The 12,460-nt window shown below is 41.6% G+C and overlaps 1 protein-coding gene, 1 long non-coding RNA gene and 7 other non-coding genes across 9 annotated transcripts; all 9 read left to right on the top strand.

The window, feature by feature from the left end:
* Positions 1–65: 65 nt before the first annotated feature.
* Positions 66–3,625, top strand: rpl7a (ribosomal protein L7a). The gene is made up of 8 exons (XM_030341655.1): positions 66–283; positions 969–1,089; positions 1,280–1,429; positions 1,819–1,959; positions 2,137–2,216; positions 2,431–2,561; positions 3,117–3,186; positions 3,485–3,625. The coding sequence occupies exons 1-8, from the start codon at positions 281–283 to the stop codon at positions 3,587–3,589; spliced, it is 801 nt and encodes a 266-aa protein (XP_030197515.1). The 5' UTR covers positions 66–280; the 3' UTR covers positions 3,590–3,625.
* On the top strand, positions 814–885 carry LOC115532682 (small nucleolar RNA SNORD36). The gene has a single exon (XR_003974089.1). It is a non-coding gene; the product is annotated as a small nucleolar RNA SNORD36 (small nucleolar RNA).
* On the top strand, positions 1,137–1,210 carry LOC115532687 (small nucleolar RNA SNORD24). Its single transcript, XR_003974093.1, has one exon. It is a non-coding gene; the product is annotated as a small nucleolar RNA SNORD24 (small nucleolar RNA).
* LOC115532689 (small nucleolar RNA SNORD24) lies at positions 1,662–1,729 on the top strand. The gene has a single exon (XR_003974096.1). It is a non-coding gene; the product is annotated as a small nucleolar RNA SNORD24 (small nucleolar RNA).
* On the top strand, positions 1,998–2,069 carry LOC115532686 (small nucleolar RNA SNORD36). Its single transcript, XR_003974092.1, has one exon. It is a non-coding gene; the product is annotated as a small nucleolar RNA SNORD36 (small nucleolar RNA).
* LOC115532685 (small nucleolar RNA SNORD36) lies at positions 2,272–2,343 on the top strand. The gene has a single exon (XR_003974091.1). It is a non-coding gene; the product is annotated as a small nucleolar RNA SNORD36 (small nucleolar RNA).
* Positions 2,828–2,895, top strand: LOC115532690 (small nucleolar RNA SNORD24). Its single transcript, XR_003974097.1, has one exon. It is a non-coding gene; the product is annotated as a small nucleolar RNA SNORD24 (small nucleolar RNA).
* LOC115532683 (small nucleolar RNA SNORD36) lies at positions 3,252–3,322 on the top strand. The gene has a single exon (XR_003974090.1). It is a non-coding gene; the product is annotated as a small nucleolar RNA SNORD36 (small nucleolar RNA).
* Positions 3,626–9,814: 6,189 nt separating the features above from the next.
* LOC115532336 (uncharacterized) lies at positions 9,815–11,314 on the top strand. The gene is made up of 3 exons (XR_003974016.1): positions 9,815–10,451; positions 10,542–10,756; positions 10,896–11,314. It is a non-coding gene; the product is annotated as an uncharacterized LOC115532336 (long non-coding RNA).
* The last annotated feature ends 1,146 nt before the right edge of the window (positions 11,315–12,460 follow it).

Genomic DNA, 12,460 nt, shown 5'->3' with positions numbered 1-12,460 from the left:
AACCTATTCTATATATATGTACAGCTATTTTAACAGCTCAAGATCTATTTGATTTGGATATGGATAAAAATAGGTCCACTTTGCGCTGGACAGAATGATCCAATTTTCACCCCATTTAATTCAGATATTGGTTAGAAGAACCAGCTTTAGTATGTAAGCCAGCTGCTTCGTGTTTACGGAAGTGACGCAGAGGTGTGCACTCCTTAAAGGGGTCCCCCTGCTCAGGTCGACGTTAAATATTACCCACAATCCCACGGTCTTCCTTTCTGTCTGAACCAACATGGTGAGTGAACAGCCCTCTGAGCTCGGAAATGTTTCACGGTTTCATCTATGACCATCACGATTCAATTTGCCACTTGAGGCCTGTATATTGTGATATTATATTGTGAGTATCCTTCTAAAGCATACTTGTATGTTATGGCAAGGATATTTTTAGTATTTAGATGAGATGGTTGACCAACATCAGTGTAGCCGCTACGGTAGCACGTCTTCAACAAAATGGTCTTAATACACCTACGGTGTTGTGTTATCCATATACTGCTGTGTCGATAGTTCAAACTGCTTCAGTTGACTCAACAATGTACTAAATTTATAGCCAGTCAACAAAGTATTGGTCCATACATTGGCCTCTCATTGTAGCAGGCCGTAACAAGACTTTGCCTCTCACTAAATGCGTTCTGCATTAAAAGCTGTCTTGCTTGCTAAGAAACAATGATACGATAATAGTTAACTATTTAAAGTTTTTATATTTATATCCTTTCAGTGGACACTAGGAACTTGTATATATTCGAACGAGCATGTGACTACTGGCTTTTGCAATGATGTATGAATTTCTTCGACTGAATCATCTATGTGGAATAATTGAGCTTTTTAACCCTGAGCAAAAGTCACCGTTTAGGAGTTGCAATTGAATTGTAAAGTTTCAACAATTTCTGATCATTGTGTTTACATCTTCTTTCATCCTTTAGCCTAAGGGGAAGAAGGCTAAGGGAAAGAAGGTGGCCCCAGCCCCTTCAGTTGCCAAGAAGCATGAGGCCAAGAAGGTGGTCAACCCTCTGTTCGAGAAGAGACCCAAGAACTTTGGCATTGGTAAGAAATCCACCTGTTTGGAGTCTTCAATTTAACCCCATGTTATGTGCAGATGATGTAAACGAATATTTGCTATCTAAACCAATCATGTTGACGAATTACTACCAAGATCTCTGATGCACTCTTTTAATGAAACCAATGTTAACTTTTTTTTTAACCGAGTACTGATGACTTGTGGTTCACCCCGCAGGTCAGGACATCCAGCCCAAGCGTGACTTGACCCGCTTCGTCAAGTGGCCCCGCTATGTGCGTCTGCAGAGACAGCGCTCCATCCTGTACAAGAGGCTGAAGGTCCCCCCAGCGATCAACCAGTTCACCCAGGCCCTGGACCGCCAGACCGGTGAGACAGCAGCATTTTTATTTAGGACTTAAAGAAACTAGGAAAGATTATAGTTGAGGAAAAGGGCAAGATTCGAATTCACCCCAAGATGTCACTAAATTTTGTTTCGCAAATTGCGTTCCATGAATGTCTCCCAAATAGAACACTTATTCTCTACCTGTGATTTATCTTGAACTTAGGCAAATTGGAGGTACTGTCGAGGCTTTAAAACATATTTGCTAGTTGGGTTTTTTGCAGATGATGTGAAGAATATTTGCTATCTGATGAGCGATGCTGACTCCCACCAAGATCACTGATGCACTTGCCCAAATGAATTAGTCTCCCACCTACCAAGACGAAAACGAATTTGTCAAGCAAATGTGAAACTCGACCTATTTCTATTCTCTCAGCCACTCAGCTTTTCAAGCTGGCCCATAAGTACAGACCAGAGACCAAGCAGGAGAAGAAGGTGAGGCTGCTGGCCCGTGCTGAGCAGAAGGCTGCTGGCAAGGGAGACACCCCCACCAAGAGGCCACCGGTGCTGCGTGCTGGTGAGATACTCTGATGCATTATCCTGTGGTTCAACAGCCTGCAGTGATGTTTTGAATTTCTTCAACTGAAAAAATAATGAAGCTACCTTAACTTTTTAACCCTGAGCATTGGCCAGGGTGTGTCCTGTAGATGTTTTTTTAGTGAGCCACTTGGTTAATGGATCTTCCCTCTTTCAGGTATCAACTCTGTAACCAGTCTTGTAGAGAGCAAGAAGGCCCAGCTTGTGGTCATTGCTCACGACGTTGACCCTATTGAGGTAAGGCTGGATCCATCCATTGTTTTCTGAATTTTAGAATCCCAAAGGGGGTTATTTGCAGTGATGTTTTGTTGTTCTGAATCTCTCATGTAGATCCTAAAACACGAGCTTTTTAACCCTGAGCAAAAACCCAAAGCATAGACTTTTAACTTTGATTAAGAAATGTCCTTTTTGAAAATGGGTGGTAATGTTTTTAAACCTTTCCCCTTCCTAGCTTGTCGTCTTCCTCCCCGCTTTGTGCCGCAAAATGGGAGTCCCTTACTGCATCATCAAAGGCAAGGCCAGGTTGGGAAGGCTTGTACACAGGAAGACATGCACTTCAGTGGCAATCACGCAAGTTAACCCGTAAGTAAAAAAAAAATCTATACCTTGGCTCTACCCATAACGCACCATTTCATTCAAGCTCACGTCTTGACATATAATGGAAATAAATACCCTTTGTGCATGGCAACTATAATCTAATGGTTTGGTAGTTGAGTGTGGTGCAGAATCAGAAATCTACCACAGTGTTAAGGAACTATCAGTATCAACATTTGGGGCAGTAACAACTCAACACTAGCAATTGCATATTTTTTCCTGATCACTTTTACCTTTTTGTAATAATTGGAACTTGCAGATGATGTGAAGAATATTTGCTAACTGATAAGCCATGCTGACTCTCACCAAGATCACTGATGCAAAATGTTCCTGTCCTGTTTCAAAGAATAAAACCAGTTTCAACATTTCCATAGACGGTTGCACTTCAGATTTGTATAGTCAATTAGGTTAGTTACTGGGACGAAATGGAAGTGTAAAGATTTAAAGAACCTTTCAATTTAATACTTGGTATTATAGCACCCAGTATTTCAATATGCACCAGGTTTAGGGAATTTGCTTATGTGTTCTGTCCTGTTCTTCTAGTGAGGACAAGGGAGCCCTTGGCAAGCTTGTCGAGGCCATCAAGACCAACTACAATGACAGATATGAAGAGGTGAGGAACTATTTTTTAATTTATATCCCTTCAGTATATTTGAATAAGCATGTGACTACTGGCTTTTGCAATGATGTATGAATTTCTTCGACTGAATCACCATGTGGAATAATTGAGCTTTTTAACCCTGAGCAAAAGTCAGTTTAAAAGTTGCCTTTAATTTTCAACATGTTCTGATCATTGTATAGATCTTATCTCTTAGCCTAATGTAAAGAAGGTGGCCTTGGCCCAGTTGGATGTGGGATGGGAGTGATTTGACCTAAGATCCCAATACCTAACCATTAATGCTAATTTCTAGATCCGTCGTCACTGGGGAGGTGGACTCATGGGAGCCAAATCCACAGCTCGCATCAACAAGCTGGAGAAGTCGAAGGCCAAGGAGCTCGCCACCAAGCTTGGTTAAATTGTTTTGGTTTCAAATAAATGTCATAATTGATGAGGTGCTGGTTTTGGTGTTGTTATTTAACAATTGAACGGAAAGTTCTAGTTTTTCCTTAGTAATGTTAACGCACTGGTGATTTTCCTTCATTATGTCAAATGGCTTTTACCACCATGTACTTTAATCATGGGTTTCTAGCCATTTCATCCAGTCCAGTGTGCCGAAGGTAACGGTGTTCAGGACATTTGACCTCACCTCACTTTATTGTGAATGGCTAGGCCATTCATTTTCATTGGGCCTATAAGAAATTTGAGTTCCTATTGAGGGCTGAGGAAATTCAGTCATGTTTTAAGCATTTGGTTATAAAAAATGTGTAGCTGTTATTATTTTTGTAACAGTCACTCAATGTAGATCAAATGGTTGACTTCACCATGTGCACAACAGAATTGGTAGTTTGGTTTACACATTTCTTAACCTCTAGTCTGTACCAATGAACTTGGCCAGGATATAAGTGCATGCGATTAAACCCCCAAACTACTCAGTGGGAGGAGCAGTCTCTATTGGGCTTGAACCAGGCCCCCAGGATAGGCGCATACTCCCGCAATCCACCAGTGCTCAGAGGCCAAGGCTGGTATTGCAGCTGTTTAAATGGCTGTGGCCGGGGGTCCGTCATTTCATGTGGCCCAGAAGTAGATATCGCCGTCCACTCCAATACAAGTGGGGAACAGGATTGTGTCTCCGCAAAAAATGTCTGGATATCAAAGGCTCATTATATTTCTACCCTGTTCTAAAAAAAAATAAGTTTTTCTTTTCAAGACGCATCAAGCGTTTTAGTAGTTTATGTTGGGTGGGCAGCTGAAAGGAGTCGTACTGAAACAAACAGCTCCTTGCTATGGACCTATTTTGAAGTGCACGGCTCCATTAACTTCCGAATTAAATTAAATTCCGAATTAACTTCCAAAGTCTGAGATTTGTCCTTTACTTAACATGAATGGCGTTGAACACGGATATATAACACACATATCATTGAAATAGCTAACGGGTACGGACGTATTGATTACCTGAATGATTATGGGACCTACGTAATTTTCATAATGTTAATTGTCTAATATTAACATTTCAGTTGCGTTGGTAGGTATTTCATTTTCATTTGCTTGTTTAGCTATGTATGACATGGTTATGGTTAGCTATGTATGACAGTTGACAATGTTGGTGTATTACAATTCATTATTTGGGTAGGCTACTCCAACTTCGTTGCTGGTCGATAAGTAAACATTTACTTTTATATAAATTATTGATTGCATTTTTCGTAAATAGTTAGTTGGAAGGAATCTGTTTCTTAAGCAATAACATTGAACTGAATTTTTTAGGCCTACATACCTTTACTATGTTACTATGGTATTATATGGAGCAATCTTACATATTTATGAAGTTTAACATATTTTTTCGTTTGTTATTCAGTCTATCTTATTAATGATACAAAGCCTTAATTAAACCCCTTCTCTTCTGTTTGCAGAAACTGGAAACTTCAGAGTATATTTTATCTTAAGTTAGATAATATTTTTTGTTTCCTCATCAGATCCCAGTCCATCATGCTCCTCTACTTGTCTGCCGTGCCACCATCATGCCTCATGCATCACCTCTCAGCGCCTACCCAGCTGCATCTTATTCCATTTCGAAAAAGCGAGCATCTCACCAAGCAAAGTTTTGCTAATGCCTGCTCAAGTTATTTAAATACTTCATTCTATGGATATCTGAAAATATTTACAGATGGTTCTAAAGATCCCAAAGGACAATGTGGTATTGGCATATCAATTCCAGAATTTGAAAAAGGATATGGATATATAGTGGGTGACTTTATCAGTATACTCAATCGAGATGGCCACAATAATAACCGCTCTTAGATGGGTTGTAGATACTAAGTTTTATAACAGATAATTCAATGCGTGAAGATTTGGTGATAGAGGTAAAGCATCTTCTTTTAAATATTATAAGCCTTGGTTTAGTTATTCAGTTATGTTGGATTCCAGCCCACCATGGAATATATGGCAATGAAATTGCTGATAAATTAGCTAAAAGATACTAACCTAATTAGAAGAATTTAACCTTAAGTATATATATTTTTTATTTATTCATTTCTTTTGTTGGTTAGTTTTATTTTGTTCATTTTGTTTCGTTAGTTTGGTTTTTCTTTGAATTGATTTTTATGATTTAAAGTATCATTTGCCAACGTCCTTGTCACAAACTCCTGTGTAGTAGTCCAGTAGGTGGCGGTATATGGGGAAAAACTATGATCCCCCACTAAACTAGAAGAAGAAGAGCAGTGCTACAGTGCTGAAGTTAGTTTCACCTTCGTAGCCTATTATTTTGAGGTTCTTGTAAATAGGCTGTTTGTGATTTTTACCTTGACAGTTATGATAATAATATACTACAATCAAATGTCTTAACTGTAATGTCTGCCTGTAACTGAAGTTACCCTCTCTGACCTCAGGAAACCTCACCACCCTCAGCCATGTCCCAGAATTCATTCCCACCACTCTCTGCAGCTCCAGCAGCAGATGAGACCTCAGAGGTGGCTAAGGAAAATGTGGTTTCAGATCAGTTCCGTATTAAAATGATTGCACATCTAAGTTCACTATGCAGTTGTGGTGATGAGTGTCAAATATAAACAGTTTTTTTTTTGTCTTTTTCTAATATGTATTAAAATGTATTTATTTATACTGTGATGTTTGAGCTGTTACATTCCCTATGCGAACATTTTTTGTACTGATGTATTTTTGTGTAGGTCTGGGAAGAACTTCAGGCCAATATCTTGCAAGCAAGCCGCTGGGTGCAGGTGCAACGAGATGGAGCACTTGCTGAGTCATTTCCTGTAGAGCTGGAGCCACAGGTTGAAGCGTATGAGTCCTTTGAGACCCCCTTTGATATATAAGAGACCTCAAGGTACAGCTTACTTAAATGTTGTCGACTCAGTCACCTATTTTTTTCTACTTGTGGATATTTTCTAATGATGTATTTTGTTTCCACTAAGTGTGTGTTGAAGGAGAAATCATTTGGATTTTCTGTGTACTACCAGGTGGCATCCACATCCTCTGCCATATCCATGGATTCATTCCCACCACTCTCAATTGCTCCAGTACAAATTGAGACCGCCCATTTGGCTGAGAGTACCCAAGCTCAAAGTGTGGTTGCAAATCAGGTAAAACATTTTGACATTATAGAATCTATTCTAAGTATTTGTTCAATGTATGTATATGTACTATTTGATGGATTTGTGAGAAATGCCATTTTTGATGTTTTACTTTAGGCTCTTCAAGAATGGCGAGCAATACGTTCCCAGCAAGACCAGGAATATAATGAAAATGTGTAGGTGGATCAGGAGAAGGTAATATTTCCAAGTTATTATTTTGTATGTTTTACATGCTATTACAGAATGCATAAATACTTTTAATAGGAGAGGAAGAAACTAGCCTATCAGGCCTGTGAGGAAAGGCGTCAAAAGGTTTGTTTGTAATATTAGTTTGATAAATGAACTAGCCAAAGATTCATTTGATTTTTCTTTTTAATGAGAGCAATAACATTTCAGGCTATTGAAGCAAGACGTCAGCGTCTATTTGCATGTGAGGTACCCTCGGATGGGGTGTCGATCAAATTTAAATATCCAGATGGACACATCAGCATGAGGAAATTCAGCTTGTCTGAGCCAATTCAGGTGATGTGTGTTCAGCTTGAGAAAATATCAATTGTCTTCGCAGTGGGTTGTAAAATGTCACTGGTGTAACACTGTTTCACATCTTTTTAGGCCGTGTTTGACTTTGTGGGACAAGATGATGGTGCCAGTGAAATCTTTGTGGTACAAGAAGCCACATCATCAAGATCAATTGAGAGCAGTTCTGCCGGGTCAATAATCGATCATGGCATAAAACCATCCTCAACGCTATAGGTACTTTGGTTTTCAAATCAGCATGTACAGGTAAATGTATATTGCATTGTATTTCCTGTCTCAAACGGAAAAAAAGATAGTTTAGTTTAGTGCAAGCTCATGCATATTTGTCTTCAGGAAATTCTCTCGGGTCAATGAAATGATGGCGCTTATGCCCTAAACCATACATCTCCTGGTCAGTCGTTGCTGTCTGAGCCCTCCACCCAGCCAAGTCTCTCTGTGTCCTCCACCCACTCACTTCTGTCTGAGCCCTCTCTCCAGCCACTGCCATCTGAGAACTCTATCCAGCCATCGCTCACTCTGATCTCACAACCGCAAGAAATCCTGACTGTTGAAGAACCATCACTCCCTCCTTCACCTGCCCAGGAACCAATCATTCATCTTGACGAACAAGAGACAGTTTCACAAAATCAGTGTCCTGTATCAACACATCACCTTGGAGGACCTGTGGATGAGTATGTTTTTCGCATTAACTTGACATTGATGTTTTTGGTGTATGAAAATATTACATTTTCTATACCATATAAAGGACTAGCACTAAACCAAAGTCAGTGTGTTGCTTATATCCTATAACATTTAATCAGGTGGTTAAAACTGTTATAAAATATGGTACATATTTGGCATATGAAAAAAAATTATGAACTTCCTTGGTTGCAGGATTGATCTACAGACCATATTGAAAAAACTGGTCAGCAAAGTAGATGACAACTTCTCTCCAACAAGCAACCAAATAAATGTGTGCCGGGACAATGTTTTACTATGTAGCCTGCGGGCGTTTAAACGGAAGTCCTTCGACCCCGAAGCAAAACTGGATGTTGTCTTTGTGGATGAAGATGACAATGGTGAAGGGGCAGTTGACGAAGGCGGCCCGACCAGAGAGTACCTAAGGCTGTTGATGAGGGCCGTCCACCAATCAAACATCTTTGATGGACATGAGAAAGACCGGCAGTTGCGTCTTGATACTCAAGGTAAGGAAGCCCAAATTCTTAGGGCTGTCTTCATTCAACTGGCAGAATTCTAGAAATGTATACACGGAAACCCATTTAAAAATTATTGCACTCACTTATTTCTCCGGTCTTGATTTATTGTGTTGTTTTTTTGTGTTCATTTTAGCTTTACAGAGTAAACTGTAAAACTGGAACTACGGACCAGCTCTTCACTCTCGCAAGGATCCTGGAGGGGGCCTGGGAGTATGCCCATCCGGTCTACATGTGTTTTGTGGATCTGGAGAAGGCGTATGACCGGGTCCCCCGGGAGAAACTGTGGGAGGTGCTGCGGGAGTATGGGGTAAGGGGGTCTCTCCACAGGGCAATCCAATCTCTGTACTCCCAAAGCGAGAGCTGTGTTCGCGTCCTCGGCAGCCAGTCAGTTTCGTTCTCAGTGGGTGCTGGTCTCCGCCAGGGCTGCGCCTTGTCACCAATCCTGTTTGTGATATACATGGACAGGATATCGAGGCGTAGTCGTGGTGGGGAGGGGTTGCAGTTCGGTGGTCTGAGGATCTCGTCACTGCTTTTTGCAGATGATGTGGTTCTCATTGGATCATCGGCCTGTGACCTTCAGCACTCACTGGATCGACTGGCGGCCGCGTGAAGCGGCTGGGATGAGGATCAGCACAGCTAAATCTGAGGCCATGACTCTTAGCAGGAAACCGGTGGATTGCTTACTCCGGGTAGGAAATGAGTCCTTAGCCCAAGTGAAGGAGTTCAAGTACCTCGGGGTCTTGTTCGCGAGTGAGGGTACTATGAAGCGTGAGATTGGCCGGAGAATCGGAGCAGCGGGGGCGGTATTGCGTTCGCTTTACCGCACCGTTGTTACGGAAAGAGAGCTGAGCCGCAAGGCAAAGCTCTCGATCTACCAGTCGATCTTCGTTCCTATCCTCACCTATGGTCATGAGGGCTGGGTGATGACCGAAAGGACGAGATCGCGGGTACAAGCGGCCGAGATGAGTTTTCTCAGAAGGGTGGATGGCGTCTCCCTTAGGGATAGGGTGAGAAGCTCAGCCATCCGTGAGGAACTCGGATTAGAGCCGCTGCTCCATTACTTAGAAAGGAGTCAGCTGAGGTGGTTCGGGCATCTGGCAAGGATGCCCACTGGGCGCCTCCCTTGGGAGGTGTTTCAGGCACGTCCAGTGGGGAGGAGACCTCGGGGAAGACCCAGGACTAGGTGGAGAGATTATATCTCAACACTGGCCTGGGAACGCCTCGGGATCCCCCTGTCAGAGCTGGTCAATGTGGCCCTGGAAAGGGAAGTCTGGGGCCCCCTGCTTGAGCTGCTCCCCCCGCGACCCGACCCCGGATAAGCGGATGAGGATGAGGATGAGGAGAGTAAACTGTACACCTGGGTGGGGAAAATGATTGCTGTGTACGTCATTAATGGAGGAGTTGGTCCACATTTCTTCTCGGAAAGGCTTTTCCAGCCAATCTGTGGAGTAGAAACGACCCCGGCCACGGTCGATGAAGTTGGCGACCATACTTTTAGGCAGCAGTTGATGAAAGTAAGCAGGAGAAAGGTGTTATACATCGAATGTACAGTCTACTGTGACACAGCCCTCCAGTTGCTTTCTATTAACTTTCTATTTATGAAACGCTTCCTTTCATAGTGTACAACTATTGACATTTAATTTATATAGGGAAGGTGTCCTTATAAGACAATTTTGGATTGTTGGCCTCCTGCACATTTTAATTATCCTTGTATTTATGTGCCACTCACTATCTTTCATTCTGTATTTTTGTCTTCTTTCTGTCTATTTGTCTTTCTTTTCTTTTTAGATACTGAGGAAGCAACAACAGTCAGAGAGGCAAACGCCACAATTACAGAGGCAGCAGATAGTCTCAATATTGTAGGGGCCTTGAGACATGTATCCAGCCTTGAAGAGAAGGACTCCCTTGTCAAGTCAGCTGCTGACTTCTTTGTAAACGGCAGATTGGCGACTGCCCTGGACCAGTAAGTAATTGCCTCACCTGTCTTATCTGTCCGAAAAATTAAACTGTCAATAGCCCAGGACAACTCACACTATGGCACATGTTTTCATAGGTTTGCTGATGGGTTACAAACCCTTGGATTACTCCAAGAGATTAGGGAGAATCCGGCAGTATTCTTCCACTTCTTTGTAAATGAGGAAATTCCCCTTCAGGCAAAGGACCTGTGCAAGCTATTTGTTGTAGACTTCTCAGTGCAAGGCAGCAACCGGAGAAACCGTGAAAATGCAACCATCTGCTTCTGGCGTGACTGTTTGATTGACGTAGAAGGTATACTAATTATTCTACCAGTTACAATGTTGTATGTGAAGACATTTATTTATTTTAAATTAAGAACTTTTCTCCAATTCCATCAAGGTGTGAAAGGCATCACTTAATCACTGTTTCCCACCACTTTCCTGTGTTACAGAAGGAGAATGAATGTCTAGGAAAAAGCGCTATATAAATTCAATGCATTATTATTATTATTAATGCAGTCAGTCACCCTTAAGAAGGTATTGGAATTTTCAGTCCCTCCCCTGGGATTTCCATACCCTCCTCAAATCCAGTTCATTCATGAAGAAAAACCGAAACTTCCCTGAAGCAAACACCTGTATTATTATACTACGCCTGCCGCTGCATTCTTCCTATGAATGTTTTAAAAAATACATGATGGAGGGAATTCTGCAAGCGCCGACCTTTGGTCTTGCATAATGTTATTTGTTTTTCATTCATTGCAGGTTGTTAGAGGGCATGCCTCTATTGTTCCAATTGATCAACTCATACGCACTCATACGCTCTCACTCATACACACTCTCTCTGTCACACTCATATGCTCTCACTCATACACACTCTCTCTCTCACACTCATACTCTCTCACTCATACATACTCTCTCACACACTCATACGCTCTCACATACTCATACACACTCTCTCTCACACTCATACGCTCACACTCATACATACTCTCTCAACACACTCATACGCTCTCACATACTCATACACACTCTCTCTCATACTCATACGCTCTCACTCATACATACTCTCTCACACACTCATAAGCTCTCACTCATACACACTCTCTCTCACACTCATACGCTCTCCCTCATACATACTCTCTCACACACTCATACGCTCTCACTCATACACACTCTCTCTCTCACACTCATACGCTCTCACTCATACATACTCTCACATACTCTCTCACATACGCTCTCACATACTCGTACACACTCTCACACTCAGGGAAACGTTGATCCATTCTTTAAATTTGTTTAAAATGTGTTAAATTATTTTAGTAATTTTGAAAATATTTTATTTAGGTTTTGAATATCTTATTTAGCTCTAGTATTGCCCCACTTGACAAATGGCTTTGTTCAGGTCTTTTAAGTTCACCTTCACTTTTAATGATGTGGTACTGTTAATCTGTTATGTCCAATTTCATGCACTTTTAAATATTTTCTATGTTCAAGTGCTCTGTGGCACTTTTTGTTCTCCACTGTGGTCATCCCCACTTGCTGCACTCTCAATAAAGTGAGTTGTTGAGTGTATTTATATGCAGGGCCTATAATTGAACAATACATCCTTTGATCCAAACTCAGATTAACAAAAGTAGACTATCACTTTAGATCAGCGGTTCTCAAAGTGTGGGGCGCGCCCCATTGCTGGGGAATAGAGACGTGACAGGTGGGGCGCGACAAACGGGAGGGAATTTCACTAGCCGAGTTTACATCGACACTTCTCCGAATTGATTTCTAATCGGAAAAGATCTATTCCTAACATGCAATCTGAATGTACTATATGGAAATTACAAAAGTGGTAAGGATACGTTCGTGTGTCTCTTGCGCACAACCGTTGTCTAGTCTGGGTTTATGAAATAGTCCGCCAAACACATTGACGTTGCTTAGCAACAATGGTTGGGATGGTTAGCAGGCTGGTGTGGACAATAACACAAGATGGATACGTTTGTGACACGGACCTCAAAAGTTGTCCATC

This window comes from Gadus morhua, chromosome 19 (assembly GCF_902167405.1).
Source record: "Gadus morhua chromosome 19, gadMor3.0, whole genome shotgun sequence".
NCBI classification, from domain to species: domain Eukaryota; kingdom Metazoa; phylum Chordata; class Actinopteri; order Gadiformes; family Gadidae; genus Gadus; species Gadus morhua.
The sequence above is the reverse complement of the archived record's forward strand: the minus strand, read 5'-3'. Positions and strand labels throughout refer to the sequence as shown.

Bases quoted from the DNA above. Each gene is read 5' to 3' on its own strand.
- rpl7a (XM_030341655.1), top strand. The intron at 2,217-2,430 runs GTAAGGCTGGAT...TCCCCTTCCTAG, and splicing joins ACGACGTTGACCCTATTGAG to CTTGTCGTCTTCCTCCCCGC. The intron at 2,562-3,116 runs GTAAGTAAAAAA...CTGTTCTTCTAG, and splicing joins GCAATCACGCAAGTTAACCC to TGAGGACAAGGGAGCCCTTG.